Source organism: Phyllostomus hastatus, unplaced genomic scaffold (genome assembly GCF_019186645.2).
Source record: "Phyllostomus hastatus isolate PE091 unplaced genomic scaffold, TTU_PhHast_1.1 phas_scaffold_11, whole genome shotgun sequence".
Taxonomy (NCBI): Eukaryota; Metazoa; Chordata; class Mammalia; order Chiroptera; family Phyllostomidae; genus Phyllostomus; species Phyllostomus hastatus.
Genome location: NW_025334005.1, coordinates 1,323,373 through 1,344,427, shown reverse-complemented (window position 1 = coordinate 1,344,427; position 21,055 = coordinate 1,323,373). Strand labels below are relative to the sequence as shown.

Here is a 21,055-nt window from a genome sequence, read left to right as displayed (position 1 = left end):
GTTGTCTCTGAGCCCCACTGGCTGCTTTCCCGACCCCCCCTGCCCTGCCCCCCACCGGCTTAAAATACCATATTTTGTGCTTGCACCCGGGTGCCCCGGTTCGGGAAGGTCTCTGCGGTGTGTTTGCCTCGCTTTGGCATCATCGGCATGTGTGAAGGGCCCGTTGGCCCTGGCTTCTCCCCCTCCCAGAGAGGCTAGACCGTAAAAGTCCATTGTCTTTCCATCCTGCTTCTAGAAGCAGCCCTTGGATCCTGGGGAGAAGGAATCCGCCTGGCCGGCCGAGGGCTGTGAACTGAGCTGAGCTCATGCCACAAGACCTTGGCTTTGAAATTCCGGCATGCAATAGAAAGCCCATGTTATCGCAAAACCACAGTAGGCGGGGGGCTCGAGGAAGCCGGGTGGGCGCCGGGCGGGTGCCGGGCGGGCAGTTGCTCGCTCACTGGGGGCAGGTGAAGACAGCAAGGGGCCCGAGTGTCCAGGGCTTTGCTGTGCTGTCCGCTTCCTGCCCCCACTGCGTTTCTGAGGCCCACAGCCCGACACAGAGCTGTCCCTCTGGTCTCAGTCTTGCGTGGAGCCGACAAGGGGGGTCTGGGGTGTCCTTGGGCGGCGGCAGGTGTCACACGGAACCCTGACTCCCGGTGCTCTGCCGACGGCCAGCACAGAGGTCAGAGGCCTGCGCTTCCAGGAAACTAGGTGGTCACGGAGCCTGTGGACGGTGGTGGGGCTGCGGCCAGGGCTGTCCACCTGGGGGGGCTGACCTTGGATGAGCAGCCCCACCCACCCGTGAGCCCGGCTTCCACACCAGGCACTAGCCGCTGCCGCCACGGAGCCTGTTGTGAAGATCAAATGAAATTTGTAGGTGGAGCTCTTAACACAGACCCACAGCACATAGTAGGTCCTCAATAAATGGCGGTCTGTGCCTTAATCACCTGTTCCTGGGATGGGCTGTTGCCGTGAACATCTCTCCTTCCGTGGCCCCACCTCCTCCCTTCCCCCCCATCTTGGGCCCGAGGCCTGACTGTGGCACTCAGGGAAACTGAGGCACAGCAAAACCGAGGTCCCACAACCGGTAGGTGGTGGCCCTGGCTCCCAGAGTCTTGCTCTTGACTTTCGCTGTTCATCCCTCTCACCGACTAAAAGAGGGGACTTCTCCTCTTGTCCGTGTTTGTAGAGAGAGGTGACAGGAAGCATGTGAGCGCCACGCTCTGCCCTGCCCAGCCCACCCCCGCCCTCCAGGTCCCGTTGGGGAGGAAGTCCTGCTTCGTGAGCACTAGAGCTGCTGGGTGACGCGCCCCTTGGCCCAGCCCCCCAGCACCTCCCCCGTCCGCAGGGCAGTGCCCCTGCCCTGGACGCAGCCCTGTGGTCCCACAGCCTGAGGCGTGGTTCTCAGCAGGGAGTGGCCGGGTCCCTGGCTGCAGTGTAGGGCGGAAACTTTTACCAGACCCCCAGAAAGAAGGCAGCTTGGAGGGGTGGGCGCTGGGGCCCAGCTGTGCTGCCTTCTCGGCCGGGGTGGGAGGTGGACGGCCCACCGCCCCACCCCTGCGTGCCCCCCTGGCCTGTTTTGATAATTAAATCCCAGAGGAGGGGGAGGGAAGTGGTGGAGGCCCATGGCTGCTGCTGCTCCGGCTGCCTCCCCTCCCCTCCGCACCCGGGCGGGCAGGAGGTGCCCCGACCCCCCCTCCCCGGGCCTGTGGGCGGTCGGGGGAGAGCAAGGCTGCTCCGCAGCCAGACCAGTGCTGGGCGCATGAGGAGGTCCGCCGGCTGGGAGAGGCCCAGTTCCTGGCGCTGACCCCCACCCCCCACCCTGCCTCCCAGGCCTGGTGCCGTTGAGGGTGGATCGTGTTCACACGGGGCCCAGGCCTCTGCTCGCCTCCGGGCCAGCGGAGTGGGTGGGCAGGCAGCCCTTGCCCACGGGGCCTGGGCTCTGAGCCTCGGCGGGGCGGCCCCTCCCGTCTCCTGGCGTGGGTGGGGGGACGCTCCCCGCAAGGGCTCGGGGCTGGAGGCCTCGGACGGGGGTTCCTGGGGGAAGGGGTGGACTCCAGACACTGAGGACCCAGGCCCCCAAATGGCCCCTCAGCTACCCTTATGAAGGGGCCACGGTCCCTGCATGAAGTAGGGGGTGCTGGCCCATGGGGCTGCCCTGCCTAGGGGAGTCTGGACGGGGAGCAAGAGGAGAAGATGCAGCCCCCCCACCCCGGGGGGCTTCCGTGTGGACACACTGTGCGCCTCACAGGCAGGGGGCCATAGTAGCACAGGGCCTGGCACCGAGTAGGTGCGATGGAAACTGAGGTTCCCAGGGACAGCAGGGGCCGGGGTGGGTGGGCGGGAGAGGGCCCTGGAGGGCACCCAGCGGGGGCGTGGCTGGCCGACCGCAGCTCACTCCACAGAGGAGCCGACTCCCTGCCAGGAGAGGCAGCACGTGGGGTGGGGTGGGGGGGCCACGGAGCACAGAGCAGCCGGGGGAGGCAGCTCGAGAGCCAGGACAGGGGGTGCTGCTGGGAGGTTCCCTGTGCGTGGAAAGGCCGCCCAGAGCTGCCGTCGCCCGAGGGCATCCCAGTCAGGAACCGGACTGTGGAGAGGACGGAGGCGGTAAGATACAAAATTTATTGATGCACACTTATCGTCTTTTGTAAAACTTCCTTTGGCTACGCTGGGCCACTGTGCTTGATGGTGGGCTGGGGTGGCCCGGTAGGGCCAGTGCCCACTTGGGGGCGGGCCTGGGGCCCGGAGACCGTGTAGAAGGTCTGCAGGCGCCCAAGGACCAGGCGGATAGCAGCCGGGACGCGCCGCCTGCTCCGGAAGGCTGCCGGGCTGGCCGGCACGGAACCAGAAGAGAAAGTGACCTGCCCAGGCTGGCTGAAGGTCCTTCCCGCCTCTGCCTGCTCGCTGTCACCACAGGGTCCACCAAGGGGGCGGGGGGCGGGTGACCCAGCGCGCTGTCCCAGACAGCCCCTTCCAGTCCGGGTCTGCCACCAGCACCAGCGGCGCCCAGAGAGGGTGCTGAGGCCGGAACAGGTGTCCCGATGGCGGGAGGAGGCTGGTGGCCCGATGACGGTGAGGGCGGGGCTGTGTCATTTCCCAGGCGGGCTCCTGTAAAGGGGCAGGAGGTGGACAGGGCTTGGGGGCCCCTCCCATCTCCTTTCCGGACCAGCCTGCGGTAAGGAGGCCCACCACCTGAGGACACCTTCCGGGGTCGCTGATGCAGGAGGATGGCCGGGGCGGGGCCTGGTGAGGCCACAGAAGGTGTTGGCTGGTGGCTGCTGGGTCTCTTGCTCACTCACAGAGCCTCCCGCCCACGGAGAGGGAGGCCTGAGGGGCAGGAGGCAGACTCTCCCCCTTGTATTCAGCACCAGGGCCGCTGCCCAGTTCCTGTCCCGGGTGAAGGGTCTCTGGAGGTCCCGGCTGCTCAGGCCCCTGCCTCCCCTCCGGGGGTCCGCCCCTCAGGAGGCGTTCCCAGGGGGGCCCTGCATCTCCATGCCGACCGTGTTGGGCGTGCCGCCCCCGACCTCCCCCAGCTCGGCGCCGTCCCGCAGGGCCCGCTGGAAGACCACCCTGAGGGGCTCCCAGAGCCGCTGCGACTTGTCCCTCCCCGCCAGGAAGTAGACCACGGGCTTGGCGCTGCAGTGGATGCAGATGCACAGGTCGGTGACGTACTCGGGGAAGGGGGCGGGGATCTGGAAGACCCAGAAGAGGAACCAGTCGATCCCCAGGTAGATGGAGGACACGAGGAAAACCGAGACCACGGCCAGGATGACGTGGTTGAGCTTGGCGGAGCGCTGGCGCCGCCGCGCGCGGCACTCCACGTGCAGGATGAGCGCCAGGCAGGGCAGCACCATGAGCGGGCAGAAGACCAGGAAGAGCAGCACGCCCAGGAAGACGTCCATGTGCCGGCAGGCGCCCCCCGCGGCCTGGCGGCCCAGGAACACGCAGCAGTAGTTGTGGATGCTGGTGACCAGGAGCGACAGGGTCCAGAGCAGGGCGCACACCACGGCCGACAGGCGCTTGGGCCGCTGGCGCCAGTACCAGGCGGGAAAGACGACGGACAGGCAGCGCTCCGCGCTGATGGCCGGCAGGAGGCTCACGCCGGCGACAAACGTGCAGAGCCCCAGGAGCCGGGACACGGCGCGGACGTATTCGGCAAAGGTGCTCAGGAAGCCCCCCGTGTTGAGGATGGAGAGCACGGCCTTGCTACAGAGGTAGCCCGCGTCGGCGCCGGCCAGGTGCAGGAAGTAGATGGAGAAGGGGCTCCGCTTGATGGAGAAGCCGAAGAACCAGAGCACCAGCCCGTTGCCCACGAGCCCGCACAGGCAGAGGAGCAGGAAGATGTAGTTCACGACGGCCGGCGGCGGCGGCGCGGCGATCTGCTCCATGGTCAGGAAGCCACGGCTGTACAGCTCTGGGGCCTCGCTCCCGCCGGAACACATCTGCGCGGCAGGGAAGGGGAGACACCCGGTGAGGCCGGGTGGGCCCGCCCCCAACCCCGCCCCCACACGTGTCTAGGCGTGCTGGCCCTCCCGACGGACACGGAGCGCCACCGGCTCTGGAGCGAACTACTTGGCTCCAACTAGAGCAGATGACACTTCCGATTCCACTCTGTGACCCAGACTCTGGCGCTAGCAGCCTACGGGAATGACCGTGAAAAATAGCTGGTCACCAAGAAGGGCACCGGACCGCCCACCTGTCCCAACAGCCACTCAAAAAATGTCCGCCACGCCGAGCGGGGAAAAGCCGAGGGGCCTCTCCAGGAGGAAGGAGGAGAGATGTGGCCAGTGAGCATGCACTGTGTCTTAGGGCGCTCCGCCGCTCCAGGGGCCCTGCGGGGGTGTTGCTGGGGCGACCGCCTGCGTGCGGACTCCAGGCTGCCTGGCTGGGAGAATGGACTCTCTACCTGTCGGAGTGTCTGTGTTCTTTGGGGAGGCAGGCCACTGGGGGCAAAGTGGCTTGGTGTCTGCGATTTGCTTTCACGCAGTTGTGGGGAAAGGTGTAGCGCTCGGGAGGGGGAGGGGGAGGGGGCGGGGATGTGGAGAGAGGGTGACAGCGAGCCGCTGGAGGGTGTGTGGTGTTCTTTGTACTATTGCCTCAGCTTTTCTATCTGCTTGCAGTATTTCATACTAAAATGCAAACGTATTTATTAAAAAATAAAATCTTCTCTGCCCCAGCAGGTGTGGCTCAGTGGGTTGGGTGTTGCCCAGCAAACCGAAAGGTCTCTGGTTCAATTCCCGGTCAGGGCACAGCCCTGGGTTGCGGGTTTGGTCCCCGGCCAGAGTTCATACAGAAGACAGGCAGTCAACATTGATGTTTCTCTCTCTCCCCTCCCTCCTCTCTAAAATAAAAAATATGTTATATATGTATAAAGCCAGGCCAGGGGCCCCTCTGGGACTTGGGTGGTGGGGGGTCTGGACCTGGTTGGGGTCCCTGGGGAGGGGTGCGGGGAAGCACTTCGGTGTTTTAACACCCGGTCTGACTGTTCGCGTGAGTGCGGCTGGACCTCAGTCCCACCTGCAGGGCCTGGGTCAGTGTCTGATGCAGTGAAGGCGGGCCAGGTGCAGGGAGCGGGTGGCGGGGGGCGGGGAAATGAGGAGCACCAGCCCCCACCCGGAGAAGCGGGTGGCCACTCTGCTCCAGCCCTGACCGTCCGTCCCTGTCCCCAGAGACGCCAGGACTCCAGGTTGTAACGGGACTTCCCTGATCTTTAAAGGTTCACATGTAAAAGCCACCGTGTGGGCCAAACACATCACACCTCCGTGCTAGGCTCGGTCCTCCTGCTGTCGAGGTTGGTTCTCACCTCTCACTCCAAGGCTGCCCAGAGCAGGCAGCTGCGCATCCCACACCCGGGCAGACATCACTAATCCACCTCAGCACGCATCCATCTCAGCACTCTACACAGAGCCAGCCCCACCCACCTCCCCACCCTCCGTCCCCCATCCAAGGCTGGGTACCAGTTCCCATGGCTCGGGGCTCTCCCAAACAAAACAAACGGGAAGGTTCTTAAAGCGGGACCGCAGTGCCACCTTCCAGATGGCCGCCAGCCCAGGCAGGAAGCTGGGTCCCAAGGGGCAGCTCTCGGGGTCTGACACCCTGAGAAAAAGCGAGGGGCCTTCTGAGCCGGGTCAAGGGGGATCTACAGACAGGGCCTGCAGGGTGTGGGCCAAACTTTGGGCAAGCACTTGAAGGGGTCCTGTCCACCGCCCATCATCCACTGGGAACATTTATTGGCTCCGTGCCTCGGTCCGTCTGTCTGTCCGGCAACCCCCAAGCCCCTTAACGGGCCCGTTATTCAGCATTTCCTGGGGGTGGTTGGACCACTCCGGGCCACAGGGCAGCTGCTCACCAGCCTCCCCTCAGCCGGGGACCCAGACCTAGCCATCAGTGAGACCCGAGGCCTGAACAGGCCCGAGGAGGACGGGCCCCAATGCCGGGAGGGACCGGGCCACAGCGCTGGAGCAGGCAGGCCGGTCACTCCCTGCCTCTCCAGGCTGGAAAGGGCCCGCAGTCCCAGCCCGGAGTCGGGGCGGGAGGGCCGGGCGGTGAGTCACGGGGCGTGGGGCTGCCACCGCTTGACACGTACCGCCTTGTGAAATGCCTGCTCTGGAGCCTGGCCTGCCCCGGCCCTGCCTTCTGCCAGGGTCTTCTGGGGCCTTCCCCCCGGGGCTGTCCCACCGCTGCCCCACGAGGCCGCCACCCCTCAGTGGTCACTCTCAGAGGAGGGAAATGCCAGGGGCTGAGGGCAGGCCCTGGGCCAGGAGTCCCGGCTCTGTCCCGACCTCCGCCCTCCGCCCCCAGCCCTGGCCACGTCACTGTGCCCGTGGCAGCCTCAGTGTCCTCAAGTGTGGAACAGGGGCGCTAGGTGAGCAAGAAGTTCCTTCCGCCTCGAGGGTGTTTTTCCTGCACGTGGGAGGGAACTCCAGAGCGTTCCAGGGTCCCTGGGGTGGGGTGGGGGCTGTCAGAGTCTCCAGGAAGGACGCGTGACTCAGACCCTGGCCTTGGGCAACCCTGGCAGGCTGGCTCGGAGCGGGCCACACCCCACAGAGACTGACTGTGCCAGCAGGGCCCCCTCGGAGCCAGCTTCTCGGGGTGGCCGGGGGAGATAGCCCATCACCCCATCTCTACAGGACAAAGGCAGAGGGAGGTCTCTGGGCTGGTAACTGATGCCCCAAGGGATTCAAGGGTGTGGGGTCCCCCGTGCTTGCCTCAGTGGTGAGGACAATGGGGACCCGAGGGACATCCCGCTGCCCACCCGTCCATCCTGAGTGAGAGGAGGGGGCCCGTGGAGCAATCAATGAGTTTGGGGGTGGGGAATGCTGGGCTGGGCCCGCCCCTCCCGCCACCCCTGCCCCGCTGCCGGGCACACTTGCCTTGTTCCGGTCGCCGGGGGCGCCCTCCCAGGAGCAGTTTCCCGCCATCTCCAGGCCAGCGGAGTCCGGGTTCCTTGCGGCCCTGCTCACGGCTCAGCGGCCGGCACAGCCCACCTGGCTGAGGCAGGAGGGACCGCGTCAGGGCGGCGGTGCTCTCCACCCCCCCAGGCCCTCGCCCCCCGGATCCCTGAGGGGCAGGGCCGCGTAGGAGGCACAGGGATCGTTCTGCTGAGGCGGGCGGGGGTCACCACCTGCGTTCACTGCCCACTGACACGAGAGTGAGGCCTCCCTGGAGAGGTTTCCTGGGCCCCACCTCTGTGCTCAGCCCACGATGGGACAGGGGTTCCCCAGCAGTCAGCCCCAGCAGGCAGGGGGACTTCCTGGAGGAGGAGGCCTTTGGCTGGGTCTTGTGTTTGTAACGCGTGAAGGTGTGTCTGGTCTTTCCCGTACAGGTGCCTTAAGGGCAGGACGGCTGGGGCATCATCAGTGTCTGTGTTGCCCCATCAGTCCCTGCGCCGTGAATGCCGGCTGGGAGGGGGGCGCCGTGCCAGCCTGCTGACACCCATCACCCCGCTGGGTCCTTATTATCAGCCACAAGACAGGTGCTGTCGTGCTCTGGGGGTGGGAGGGAGGCTGCCTGCCCAGGAGAACAGCCGCAGCCCCGCACAGGCTGCAGCTGTGCAGGTCTGCGTGTGACCAGGACGCCGGCGGCCGGGGAGGCAGGAGTGAGCCGTCGGAGGGAGCAAGCAAGGGGGCCTCTGCGGTGGCCCAGGCTCCAGGCTGGTGGAGGGGCGGCAGGGCTCTCGTCTGGGACGGCAGGCAGGTCGGGGAGGCCTGGGGGGGCGCCATAGTCCCGGGAGGGGGCTTCCCTGCCAGAGGCTGGCCCACGCCGGCAGGGCAGAGCTCATGGGCCCGCCCCCGCCGGCCCCCCAACCTGCCTCCTGCTGTGCGGGTGGGGAAACTGAGGCTGTGTGCGGAGGGGACATCTTGCAGGGACACAGCCCGGCAGAAGGCCGCGAGGCGCCTCCTCCGCAGGAGGGAGAGCCGGGCAGCACTCAACTCCCCCGGAATTCCTTTCCCCTCACGGGCCGCCAGCGGGGGCTGGGCCGCCGCAGGCACACCCATGGTTGGCTGGAGAGGGTGGTGGTGGGTCGGTGCGGGCTGCCTGCCCCTGCTTAACCCTCGGGGCCCGAGAGGCGGTGGCGCCAGTGCAGCCCCGAGAACACGCACACTTTGACCCGGCACACAGTGGGGCTGCGCGGGTGCCCCGGGAGGTTTCTCTCGGGGCCGGGTGGGTGCGTGCCCTGCACGCCAGAGCGTGCGAGGTCACGGTGCACGTGCAGTGGGGGTTTGCAGAGAGCGGGCCTGTGCACCGTAACCTCCGCCCCCTCTGCTCTCTGGGCTGGAGCCAGGCCGCTCTCGGCTGGGAGCATGGTGGGCCCCGCGGCCTCGAGCAGGCCTCCTCCCGGGCTGGGGCTTGCCCGAGCTCTCCGAGGCCTGCCTGCCACCACCTGCCTCCCCCGCTGCAACCCCGTCCCAGGCACGGCCGCTGCTCTGTGCCCACCCTTCCCAGTGCCCTTCCGGCCCCTGAGGGCTGCGCTCCCGGCCGGGCCCCGGGGGATGTCCTGACAGTGGACAGCCCCGCCCCTTCACCCAGGCCCGCTGGACGCCCAGCCACGCAGGTGCCCCAAGGGCAGTGGGCTGGGACCAGGCCTGTGGTTGAGGCCCCTGCCCCATGCTCACCTCTGCGGCTGACTCGGTGGGCGCACGCCCCCCCGACCCCGTGTGCCTCCGAGCCCCCCCAGGGAAGCTGCCGTGCTCACGCAGCGCGTTCCGGCAGCCAAGTGCACCCCAGATGGGCCGTAAAAAGACATGTGTGTGGCATGTGCGTGGGGCGTGTGGGAGGGCGTGTGCGGGTGTGCGCCTCTTCGGCTGGGATCTGGCCCGTGACCGAGTTAGCTTCCGCTAAAGCGGATGGGGGAAAAAAAAAAAAAAAAGCTGCCAGCTCAGCTCACTCTTGACCCTCCCCTCAAAACGCAGGCCAAGGCTGGGCTCCAACACCTGCCTGGCTGCCCGGACCCCTTGCCCGGCCACCCGGCCCCAGAGGTGTTTGATATCCCCACCAGCCCACCCCCGGGGCAGGCCGCCCCCCAGGAGGTCTGGGTCGGGGCTGCCGGCCTCCTCGCTCCTCTGTCTCCCCGGCCCTCGCCTCTCACCGCGCCGCCTCCCCGGGCTGGACCCGGGAGCCCCGGCTGGCGCTCCCCTCGGACACAGCCAGCCTGCGCTTCCTCACGCGGGGCCCCCTCCTCTGCTCTCGACTTGGACTGAAGAGGCTCTTCTGGGGGAAGTGAGACCTTCCAGAAGGTTTCGCGCTCAGCCTCCATCCTCTGCCAACCCCACGCCAGGCGTCCCGGGCCTGGGAGAAGGTGGGACACGGCCGTGCAGCGAGCGTCCTGTGGCTGCTGAGGCCAGCCCACCGTGCCCACCCCAGGGCTGGCCCCGCGGGGCCCCAGCTCAGCACCCACGGAACGAGGGAGTGCGGTGGTGGGGCGCTCGCAGAGTGCGTGAGAGCGGTAGGAGCTTGGGATGCTGCCTGATGGGTGTTCCCTCCCCACCCTCCCAGGCCTGGACAGCTGCTGGCCAGGGTGGCGGGGGGACAGAAGAGCAGCTCCCACGCCCAGGGAGACAGAGCAGGACCTGGAAGTGGAGGAGAGCTCAGGGGTCAGGGGCTGCGGGGTCCCCCAGGGCCTGCCCCGCAGGAGGGGACTGTCGGAGGGCCCCGGTGTCCCTGGCACCGCTGCAGCCTCGAGAGTCTTCCAGGAGGCCCTGGCACAGTGACAGCCCTCCCTGGGGTGTTGGGGCTCCCGCCTGGGGCGGTGTGGTTGCTGGAGGCCGCCTGCCCCAAATGTGCCACCTCGTCCTCTGACCCTGCCTGGCCTTTGCCCTGCAGCCCTGGTCCTGGACCTCCCTCCCCCGGGGCCCCGGGGCCTGTGGCGCTACCTGCAGGTGTCCCGATCCTCCAGGGCCTCCCCTGCGTGGAGGGCTCCTTCGGGGACGCCCACCTCCGCAGCGACCCACGGTGCAGCAGGCCGCCGGCGCGGGGCACCGCCGGAGCCTCGGCAAACAACAGCCCGGCGCGGCACAGCGGAGAGCCCTCCCTGCTGCTGGGGAAGATGGCTTTGCAAGCAGAACCCGCCCCAAACCCAATTCCAGGCCCGGCGGGAGGGGGAGGGGCGGGGGAGGAGCGGGAGGGGCCGGACCGGGTTGAGGAGGCCTCGGGAAGGAATGCCCTGCTCCCGAGCACCACCCCCCCACCCCGGAGCCCCGCTGGGAGCTCATCCCTCCGCCTGCTGACGTCAGGTTGGCCCGAGCACTGTGGACAGAGTCCAGCCGTGCATCCTGGAGAGAGGGAGCGCCCGCTGTCCCCTTGCCGGGTGCCTTCCCGGGGCTCCCGCTGGGCCTTTCCGCCGGGGAGGGGCGGGTCCCCGTCGGCTGTTCCAATGCACTCAGGGGCTCGCACGGAGAAGCCGGGGGCAGCAGGTGAGGGCTGCTCCCAGGGGGCGGTGCAGGCAGCGGGGTGGGGGGGGGGGACAGTCTTGGCGCAGTGGGGCCACCCTGCACTGCCCCCCGCCCACCCTGTCGCTGCCCAGGGCCCCCCCCAGAGCTCCCAGGACCAGGAATCCCCTTCTCCGAGCCCTAATGGCAATCAGATGGCCCGAGTGGAAAATCACCCGCTCGCTCGCCGGGGCCAAGCCTGGAACTGGCGGCTGCCTAGCTTGTTGCGCGCTGCTCGCCGGGAGGAGGAGTCAGCCTCGGCCCCGCCCCCCAGGAGCGCCCGCGGGGTCCTGGGGCAGTGAGCCAGAGCCTGGGGGCGTGCGGGAACCCCAGGGGTGGCATGACGACGGTGGGGGAGGGGGGGTGGCGGCGGGAGGAGTGGCTTCCCAGGAGGACCCTGGAGAAAGCCCTCTTGCCCCGGGCCAGCTTTCTCACGGCCCGGGGAGCCCGAGGGAGTGCCCAGCGTGCTGGCACCTCGGGAGCCAGCGGTGACCGGGGTATCGGTGTGGGTGCCTCTGGGGCGCCTGGAAGGGAGCCCGAAGTAGAGCTGCCCCTGCACCTGCCGGAGGGGTGCGGGGGCGGGGGGTGCCTGCAGGCTTCTGACCCGGGGCAGGGGCGGGGCAGCAGGATGCTGGAGCTCCGGGCTATGCCTGGGGCTGTGAGCCGGGCGGGCAGCAGGCGGCAGGCGGGTGAGCCTGCCCCCTCCCCGGGCCGGCCAGCTGGGGCCCAGCTGGACCGCTTGTTTACTCGGGGAGGCGGAGGGCGGGTGTGGGGGGGGCGGGCTGGAGGAGGCTGAGTCCAGGCGGGCTCCAAGTGTGATTGCGTTTGGACACTTAAAAGGAGCTGCGTGGAGTGGGCAGCGGCTCGGAGGCCCACCGCCTTATTTGGTGTGGAAATTGGTTTCCTTCGGAACTGAGGAGAGGTGCTTGTGAGCGGGGCAGTCACCCTGCGCCGGGTTTGCTGCTGGTGCCGCCGCCGCCCGCCGTCCCAAGCTGGAGGCTGGACTCCTGCAGGGGCCGGAGGAGGGAGCCCGGCTGGCTGGCTGGCTGGCACGTGGGGCTCTTCCGCTGGCCGCCTCCAGTCGCGGGTGGTCCTGGCCCTGGCCCCCTCGCCTGCAGGTTGGGGGGGAGATGACTCTCGGAAGTGGCGGTGGGGAAGGGGTCAGACCAGGGTGGCAAAGCGCTCTGTGCGCCTCCGACAGGCTCTGCCCGAGAACTTTCTTTTTTTTTTTAAGGTTTTATTTATTTATTTTTTAGAGAGGGAAGGGAGGGAGATAGAGAGAGAGAGAGAGAGAGAGACATCAATGTGCGGTTGCTGGGGGCCGTGGCCTGCAACCCAGGCATGTACCCTGGCTGGGAATCGAACCTGTGACACTTTGGTTCGCAGCCCGCACTCAATCCACTGAGCTACACCAGCCAGGGCAAGAACTTTATTTCTAATCGACCCCACCGCAGGCCTCATAGAGGGACTCTGTGGTCCCACAGCCCCCTCGGGCAGGACCCTCCTGTGGCCCACAGCCGGCCCCTGGGTGGCGGGGGCCGTGGAACAGAGCCTTGGTGCCCCCCCCCACCCCCGCCACCCCGCTCCTCGCCCTGGGGCAGTCAGAGCGGCTGCTGGGTGTCAGGCACTGTGCCTGGGGCTGATGAGCAGCCCCAGTCCAGCCTGGGAGCGGAGCGGAACCAGAGGGTGCGAGCACACCTGGAACCCACCTGAACAGAAGGGCCAAGAACAGGTGTGCCAGGGAGACCAGGGCGGCTTCCCTGAGGAGGTGACGCTGCAGTCCCCGAGGGAAGCTGGGCAGGAGGGCCTGGGGCGAGAGGGGCAGGAAGGCACCCGGCGGAGGAGCGGCAGGGCGGGAAGGCTCCCGCACCGAGACGGGGGCTGCCGCACCCAATGGGGCTGCCGGGGCCCCGGGGGTGCGGGGAGGGCGGGGGCAGCTCTGGTCAGCTCGCTGGGCCCACGGTCTCACACTCCTTGTCACGTTCTCACCTCTCTGACGCCGTTTGTCCCGTCCATCGGGGACAGGTGTAGTGACAGGGCCAGCGAGCCGAGGACGGTGTCCCTGAGCCAGGGCCCGCACACGTGGGATCACGGGTCCTCCCCGCACCCCCCGCTCTGCAGAGTCACCCAGCTCGTCCTTACTCACTGAGCACCCACTGGGCGCCTGGTGCCGTGCCAGGCCCCGGGAGTCCCACGATGAACGAAACACATAAAGACCCCGCCTGCAGGCCGCCCACGTTCAGGAAATGAGGAAGCCGGGGCCCAGGAGGCAACTGTGCGTCTGTTGGACAAACCCCACCCCAACCTCAGGCTGTCCGTCGCTGGGGGGCGGGTCCACCTCTCCAGCCTCGGGCATGGGCGCATTCAGGAGTGAGGGGTCTCTGGCGCCCTGGGATGGAGCCCCGGCTCTGCCTCTGACGAGCCGAGGGGACCTGGGCCCCAGAGAGGCTGGCGGGGTGTGGGGCTCCCTGTGCCCCGTGCCTCAGCCTCACCTGCCACCTGAGCTCTGACAGGCGGTGCTTCCTTGTTCTCAGCAGGAGACGACGGGCAAACGTGCGCGTGTCCTGGGCCTCCCAGGCCAACCCCGTAGGCCCCGTGGCTTCAACCCTTGAGATACAAAGGTCCCTCCCGGGTCTAGCTGGCTTTCCTGCTGGGGAGGGCAGAGTGCGACCCTGTCCGCCGCCCGTGTCCTCCAGCCGGGCTGGGGCGTCTGTGGGAGATGCCGCATCTTGGGGATCTCTGCAGAAGGCCACTTTCTCCTCTGTCCCTGCGTGGAGGACCATTCCTTTGTTCACCCACCCACCCAGGTTCTCACCATCCACCATCCACCATCCATCCACCATCCATCATCCATAATCCAGCATGCATGCATCTATCATCCATCATCCTTCCATCCATCATCCATCCATCCATCATCCATCCACCATCCATCCATCCATCCATCATCCATCCATCCATCCATCCATCATCCTTCCATCCACCATCCATCCATCCATCCATCCACCATCCATCCTTCCTTCCATCCATCATCCATCCTTCCTTCCACCATCCATCCATCATCCATCCATCCATCCACCATCCACCATCCATCCACCCATCATCCATCATCCATCATCCAGCATGCATGCATCCATCCTTCATTCATTCATTCTTATCTGCATTCAACACGTAGTTACCGAACCAACAATGTGGATCCTGGAGAAAGAACTGTGGAGGAACCAGACGTGAAGGGAAGGAAGAGGAGGTGAGAACCAGAAACAAATGACAGAAGAATCCCAGCTGGGATCACTGCAGCGGGGAAGACGAACAGGCGTGGCGATAGAAAGTCACGTGGTGGGAGCGGACAGGGCGTCCCCCAGACTCGGTAACGGCCTCTGGAAGCGTCACCGTCCTCCTTCCTGGGTCCCGACGCCGTGGGACCTTCCATGGCAGAAGGGACTCCGCAGATGTGATGAGGGTAAGGATCTTGAGATTGGGAGATTATTCTGGGAAATCCAGGCGGGGCCCCTATGACCCCATGGGTCCTTCTAAGAGAGGGAGGAGTGCGGCGTGACAGTGGAGGCAGTCGGGACATCGGGTGGTTGAAGTGGTGACCGAAGACAGAGGCCAGGGGACTCGAGCAAGGAGGCACAAGCCGAGGATGCGGTGGCTCTGGGCGACGCCGACAGAGACCAGCGGAGGGACCCCTCCCCCAGGGGCTTCAGAAGGAACCAGCCCAGCAAAGCCCTTGATGTGAGGCTTTGTATCTCTAGAACGACACGGGAATAAACGGGTGTTGTTTTCAGCCACTAAGTTTGGGCTCATTTGTTACAGCAGCAAGAGGAAACTCACGCCGAAAGCTGGGTAGGCCTGTCGATGGAGGGCAGGCTGGAGACCTGCCAGGGGGAAGGGGCCGGAGCCAGGTACGCAGAGCCCTCGGGAGAGCATTCCGGGACAGATGACAGCAGCAGCAGCAGGGGCAAAGGCCCTGGGGTGGGGGACATCTGTCTCTCTACGTTCAGCAGAGGACTGGGCATGTGCATTAGGACCCAGACGAGGTTCACGGGTGGATGCGCTTCTTGTCCCTCATTTCAGTCTGTGGGTTCTCCTGCTGGTTCCCTGCCTTCCTCAACACCCCCCTCCCTCCCCTGCTGGATCAGAAAACAGACGCGGCACGCTATTAGGGAAACAAGGCTTTAGCAGAGGGGTGTGGGTGGGCCGGGGCAGGGGGGCGCGGGAGGCTGAGGGGCAGCGGGTCACTAAGCAGCCTGGAGCCCAGAGTGGGCGCAGCAGCGGCAGCAGCCAGGAAGCGGCCCCGTTCGGACGCCGCCCGAGCCGGAGGCAGAGGGGTCCCCAGAGCCCAGGCCCCCGCGTCGTCCCACCTTCCGGACCTCTCGTGCGCTCTGCTCCTGCACAGGCTCTCACCCCTCGTGGCCCGGGGCGGGCGCTTGGAAACCACCTCCGGCCCCAGGAGAGCGCCGCAGGGGCTGGGCTGCCCGCCCCTCTGCGCCTGTGCCGTGGGCACACCGCCCGCCTGCCTGCAGCCGTACTTAACTTTTTTGGGGGGGTGCAGGTAGTTAATTTGAGTGGTGACCCCAGGAAGCAGTTGTGAGGACATGAGACAGGGACGAGAAATGACGGTGAGAACCCACTCCTGCCACGCTCCAGGGGCTCATCTCCAGCTCACCGTCACCCCAGCCCCCTGCGCAGGCTACCGTGACCACCGACCGACACCTGGGTAGCCCACGCAGGTGTCCCGGGGGAGGGGCAGAGACAGGCTATGACCAGCAGTTGGGGTGGCCGTCGGACCCTCCTGGGGACCGGTGTCAACGACTCCTGCTTTGGGGGGCCCCGGAGGGTGGAGGCCAGGGGGTGACGTCTGCTAGGTCCCGAGATCACCTTCCAGGGGACTGGCCCGGCTGGCCACCGTCGTGTCCATGCGGGTAAAAGGAAAGCCCGCCTCCACCCGCTTCCAACCCATCGCAGCCTTCCCGGACGAGAGCAGGGCGGCAGAGCTGTCTTCCAGCCCGAGCGCGCGGGTGCCCCCTGCTGGCGGCAGGCCGCGCTTGCTTCCCCCACGTCCTGGCAGAGGCCGCTGTTTTCCAGCCTCCGCTCACGAGGGCCAGCTCCCGGTCCAGCAGCGAGATCTGGAATTTCCCCCGGGGGCTCGTTCCATCTGCCAGCCGAACAGATTGTCCCCATGGCGGGGCGGGATGGGGGTTGTATTTCAAGCCATTAAAACAAAACAAAACAAAACAAAACAGGATCTTTTTAAAAAAAATTATGGTAAAAATCCACCTCTCGTAGAAGTGGCCATTTGAACCGTTTCTAGGTGTGCGGCGTGGGAGTGTAAGGTACGTTCACACTGTTAGGCAGCCGGCCCCCATCCACTGCCAAAACTCAGTCTCGCAAAACTGAAACCCTGTCTCTCTGACACACACTCCCATTGTTCCCTTCCCTACTAGCCCCTGCCGGTCCTCCGCCCGCCCAGCGTGAGGACCTGGCGCACAGGAGACACTTGACCTGGGACCAGCCCCCCCCAGAGTGGCGCGCTCAACCGGCTCTGCAGGGGAGCGCAGGGCCCCTGGCATTACCCTCTGAGTGGCTCCCTGGTTGCAGCCCCCTGGGGCGTCACTGGTTCTCAGGGGCTCACGGGGTGTCTGCTGCCTGAGCCGAGTGGGGGCTTCTCCTCCGTCTTGCACAACAGACCTTGACCGTGAACCACCAGGTCCGCCACTAGCCTGGCTTAGAACCCCTCAGGCCAGGCCAGGACCGGCCCTCTCCAGCCTGGATGACCCTCCAAGGTCCCCCTTCAGACTAGTGTCCAGGGGCCTCCCCGCCGGGCTCCCTGGTCCTGGCCGTCCCTGCCCCTTGGACCCATGCCCTGCCGAGGAGCCCTGGGCAGCTGGCCTGGCAGCGAGCTCAGAGTCTGGGCTGCTTTCCAGGCCACCGCGGGCTCACTTTTGTCCCTGTCCCGTCGTGGCACGCTCATCCACGCAGCTTGCCTTCCCTGCGGCCCTGCCGAGGGCCTCCTGTGGAGCCTCTCTGTTTGCTGTGGACCCTCACCCCCACCCCCAGACCGTGGAGCAAGGTGCCCCCCACAGCCCCAGGCATGGCGAGGACAGCGTGTTTATAGCCGGTGACTCCTCCCCCACCCTGCGCCTGTCTCAAGTGATTCCCAGGAGGCATCCGGTCTCCTGGGGGCTCTGCCTCCTGTCCCCTCTGAAAGCACAAATCCTGCTGTGTCTCTCCCCTGCTCGAGACCCTCCAGTGGCCCTCCCCTTGTTCTGAGAATGAGACGCACCCTCAGCACAGATACCTGACCCCACGGGGTCTCTGGCACCCCTGCCCCTTCCCCTGGCCCTCTCCCCTCAAGCTCACTGCCCTCTGCCCCCTTCCATGCCAGCCATACCTCCTCTTGCCCCACCCCATGGCCAACTCCCCTCATCTTCCAGACCTTTGCTCAAATGTCACCTCCTCCCAGAAGCCCTCCGTGATTGTCTCCTCTAAAGATGGCCGGCCGTGTGTATACTGTCCAAAATCCAGACACATCCCCTTCTCATAAAATTGACCTTTCTAAAGTATGCAATTCAGTGCTTCTGGTATAGCCACAAGGTTGTGCAACCATTGCCACTCTGGCTTCAGAACGCTTTCATCACCCCCAGAAGAAACCTGTGCCTGTTAGGCCTTGCTCCTCACCCTCCCCACCCCCAGCCTTGGCAACCGCTACCCTGCTTGCATCTCTGATCTTCCTGGTCTGACAGTCACATAGATGAAATCGTGCACGTGGCCTTTTGCGTCTGGCTTCTTCCACTGAGTGTTTTTAGGACTCTGCACCTCGTCATGTTTTCATGGCAGAACAAGATGCCACCGTGTGGCCATGCCCATCCTGTCTGCCATCCAGCGGGTGCAGTGTTCTATCCGCTCGCTCTTCTCGTCTCCATGTCCTGGAAGAGACGCCCCCTCCAAAAGGAGGGCCCGGCTGTGCTCCTGGCCGTTTGGGCTGGTGGGGGGCTGGGTGGGTGGGCGGGGAGTGTGCGGGGTGGCCTTTGCATGGGGTGCCTGCGGTGCCCACAGGGAGTGCCATGGAGCTCACCCGTCTGGACCAGGCCGATGGCACCCTCCTGCCAGCCCCTGCCTGTCTCTGGCAGGGAGCTCGGTGCCCAGGAGTGGCCCCTGGCTAGCGGCCAGCCTTACGAGGGTGCGGCAGGGGGACACCCAGCTCCCCTGCCCTGAGGGCCCCATGGGACGGAGCCCGATGGCTGCCAGCTGCCAACGCACCTCGGTGGCTTTCCGCTCATCCCTGACCCGTGTCTCGGGACTGATGTGCACACCAGCTCCGCGGGCCCCGTCTCGGGGCTCCCAGGCCAGGAAGACGTCTGTGCCAGGTCTGACGCGGCAAGGCCCCGGACGCCTCTCTGGCCGGCCGGCCTCTCCCAGGCCCTCGGCCCAGGCTCCCCAAGGGCCTTGGGCCCAGAGCTGTGCCCCAGCCCCACAGACCTCCACACTTGACCTTCAGCTCTGCAGGCGCAGCCTGCACTGGCCTGAGGCATCTGCTGTTCCACGTACTTGTCCCTGGGACACGGGCAAGGGGTCTGCTCACATAGGTCCTGGCTGGCGGCCCGTGCTCGGCGACATGTTGTCCTTCCAGCTTCGGCCAGCCTTCGTGTCCCCAGTGCCCCTCACTCGCTGAGTGACCTGGGACAAAGCACACGGCCTCCCGGAGTCTCAGTTTCAAGGGCAGCGAGGGTAAATGCAGTGCTGCCCTGCAGCTTCGAGGCTGACGCGGGACAGGGGTCTGAGAATCCTCCGGGACCTTAAGACCCTGGGCCTTTCGTCTCCCAGAGGCGACGACACAGAAGGAAGTGGGTGAGCGAACAGGAGCAGGCCCTGAGGCCCTACTGTGCGCCGGTCTGGCTGCAAACCCCATTTCCTGTGGGCTGCCTGAGCTCCCGAGGTTGGGGTGGGGAGGGACCAGAATTCGGATCTGAATGACCCGAGCCCGTGCCTTTCCCAGGTGACCATGCAGCCCAGTGATTTTTACTTCTTTCCACGTGCTTTTGGAAAGCGTCCGGGCACCTTTTGTGTCGGTCAGTCAATCATGCCGAGGCCAGTTCCTGGCATGCAGTAGGTGCTCAATCAATGCGTGGACGATTGAGTGAGTGAATGAAAACCATGAAGCCACCTTTAGAAGGACCCACGTGGGCACAGGCTTACTGCTCACGCAGAGGAGACCCGGCCCTGCCTGGGCGCTGGGCCAGGTGCACCGGGAAGGAAAGGACTGTGACCCGAGGAGTCCAGGGCAGGCCCAGGGTGTGTGGCCGGTGATGGCCGGTGCCTCCAGGCGCGAGGACGCGTGGCCCTTCTTGGAACCTCCTTTGAGGCTCCTTCTTGGAGCCTGGAGGCTTGGAACTCCCCCCACAGCCTCAGCAGGGAGTTTCTGTCATTTCCCCTCTAAGCACAGCGCGAGCCGGACCTGGAGAGGGTGGGCACTTCTCCCAGGCCTGAGGCACGTGTCTCGGACCTGAGGGATGTGTCTCGGACCTGAGGGGGCGCACGTCTGACATGCAAACCAAGTTTGGGGCGGCCTCCCAGAGCACATCCTTGGAGAAAAGGCTGTCTGCGGAGGCTGCATGCCTCCGACAGTGGCTCTGCTGTGACAGGAACAGACCCCCTCTCAGCCCGGGCCAGGCAGTGTCTGTCCCCACCAAGAGGATGCCTTTGTCCACTGCAGGTCCCCAGGGCCACCTCGGGCACCAGAAGCGGCGCGGGGACGCAGCTGCAGGGTGTGGGGTGTGGGGGCGGCGGGAGAGAGGAGGTCGCTGTGCCGTATGAATCTCAGGTCTGTCTCCACGCCTGGGGGCCGGGCAGGGACCGGACTGCCTGCCAAGGACCCGCTTTCTCATCTACGCCACACACCACGGGCTGTGACTCGGCCTCGCTTGCAGGAGGAGGCAGCCACTGCTGTGTGGCTGCCGGGCGAGCCCAGCCGGGGCCATCCTCCAGGCCCCATCAGGGGGGCGCTGCCCGCTGGGCTGCACCCCACCCAGAGCTGGGCCCCACCCGTGCTCGCTCTCAGACTCAGCTGACGCTGGGCCGGGGCCGTCTTCAAGGCCTGGTGCCTCTAGCCCGTTGGGTGATGCCACCTTGAGAGGAGCAACCTGGGGCCCCTCCAGCCTCCGTTTCCCCATCTGTCACGGGGAGAGGGAGCATGGGAGACCCGGTGAGAACTGCGGTGTGAGAGGCGGCCTCAGGGGTGCAGGCATTAGCATAAAAACAAGGCCCTTTTGCCCTGGCTAGCGTAGCTCAGTGGACTGAGTGCAGGCTGCGAACCAAAGTGTCGCGGGTTCGATTCCCAGTCAGGGCACATGCCTGGGTTGCAGACCATGGCCCCCAGCAACCGCACATTGATGTTTCTCTCTCTCTCTCTCTCTCTTTCCCTCCCTCCCGTCTCTAAAAATAAATAAATAAAATTAAAAAAAAATTACCCCCCCCAAAAACCCCCCTAAGGCCTTTCTTGTCACCAGTGGGCTAGGTATCCTTCTGAAATGCCCCCCAAGGGCCCCCTGCTCCTGGTATTCTTGCCGTACGAGACCGCCCTCTCCTTGACTGGGGCTGGACCTGGTGGCTCCCTCTGACCACAGAAAAGCACAAGAACGGTGCGACTCCTCCCCCTGGCTTTTCTCCCCTGTTCCTTCCGATGGAGGAGCTGGCTGCAAGGTCCCGAGATGCCCGGGGCAGAGGCCCACGCGGCTGGGAACTGAGGGCTGCCTCCGGGCGCCAGCCTTCGAGGACCCGAGGCGCTCGGGCCCACGAGGGGCTGAGCCCAGCCGACGGCCGCTGGGCGAGCCTGGGCCCACACGGAGCCCGAGAGGGCCGCCGCCCAGGCCCCTGCCACGTGACGCCCAGTGCCGGAGGCATCCGGTCGAGCCGCATTCCGATGCCAGATCAAGGAAAAAGAGGAGACCACAGCCTTGTCTCAAATCGTGAAGCTTGGGGGTTATTTGTCCCGGTCACATAGGGGCCAGGCGGGCACCTCTCTGGTTTCGCTCCCAGGCCAGCACTGCTCCCTGGGTCGGCCCATGCCCTGGGGAGGGCCCTGGGGCCCAGGAATCCCCCACCCAGCATGGCTGTGAGGACCCAGCTGCCCCAAGGGCCCTGCTGGC

General features: G+C 66.0%; 1 protein-coding gene and 1 long non-coding RNA gene across 3 annotated transcripts; one reads left to right on the top strand and one right to left on the bottom strand.

Annotated features, from left to right (window-relative positions):
• Positions 1 to 2,585: 2,585 nt before the first annotated feature.
• Positions 2,586 to 10,893, bottom strand: LOC123829195 (mas-related G-protein coupled receptor member F). 2 transcript variants are annotated; one of them, XM_045854718.1, is made up of 3 exons: positions 10,356 to 10,893; positions 7,356 to 7,469; positions 2,586 to 4,424 (listed from the first exon to the last, which is right to left on the bottom strand). In XM_045854718.1, the coding sequence occupies exons 2-3, from the start codon at positions 7,401 to 7,403 to the stop codon at positions 3,441 to 3,443; spliced, it is 1,032 nt and encodes a 343-aa protein (XP_045710674.1). In that variant the 5' UTR covers positions 7,404 to 7,469; positions 10,356 to 10,893; the 3' UTR covers positions 2,586 to 3,440. The 2 variants fall into 2 exon arrangements, with proteins under 2 accessions (XP_045710674.1, XP_045710673.1); XM_045854717.1 differs by having other exon boundaries at positions 7,356 to 7,473; positions 10,356 to 10,892.
• Positions 10,894 to 13,277: 2,384 nt separating this feature from the next.
• LOC123829196 lies at positions 13,278 to 15,073 on the top strand. The gene is made up of 3 exons (XR_006787579.1): positions 13,278 to 13,717; positions 14,083 to 14,367; positions 14,724 to 15,073. It is a non-coding gene; the product is annotated as an uncharacterized LOC123829196 (long non-coding RNA).
• The last annotated feature ends 5,982 nt before the right edge of the window (positions 15,074 to 21,055 follow it).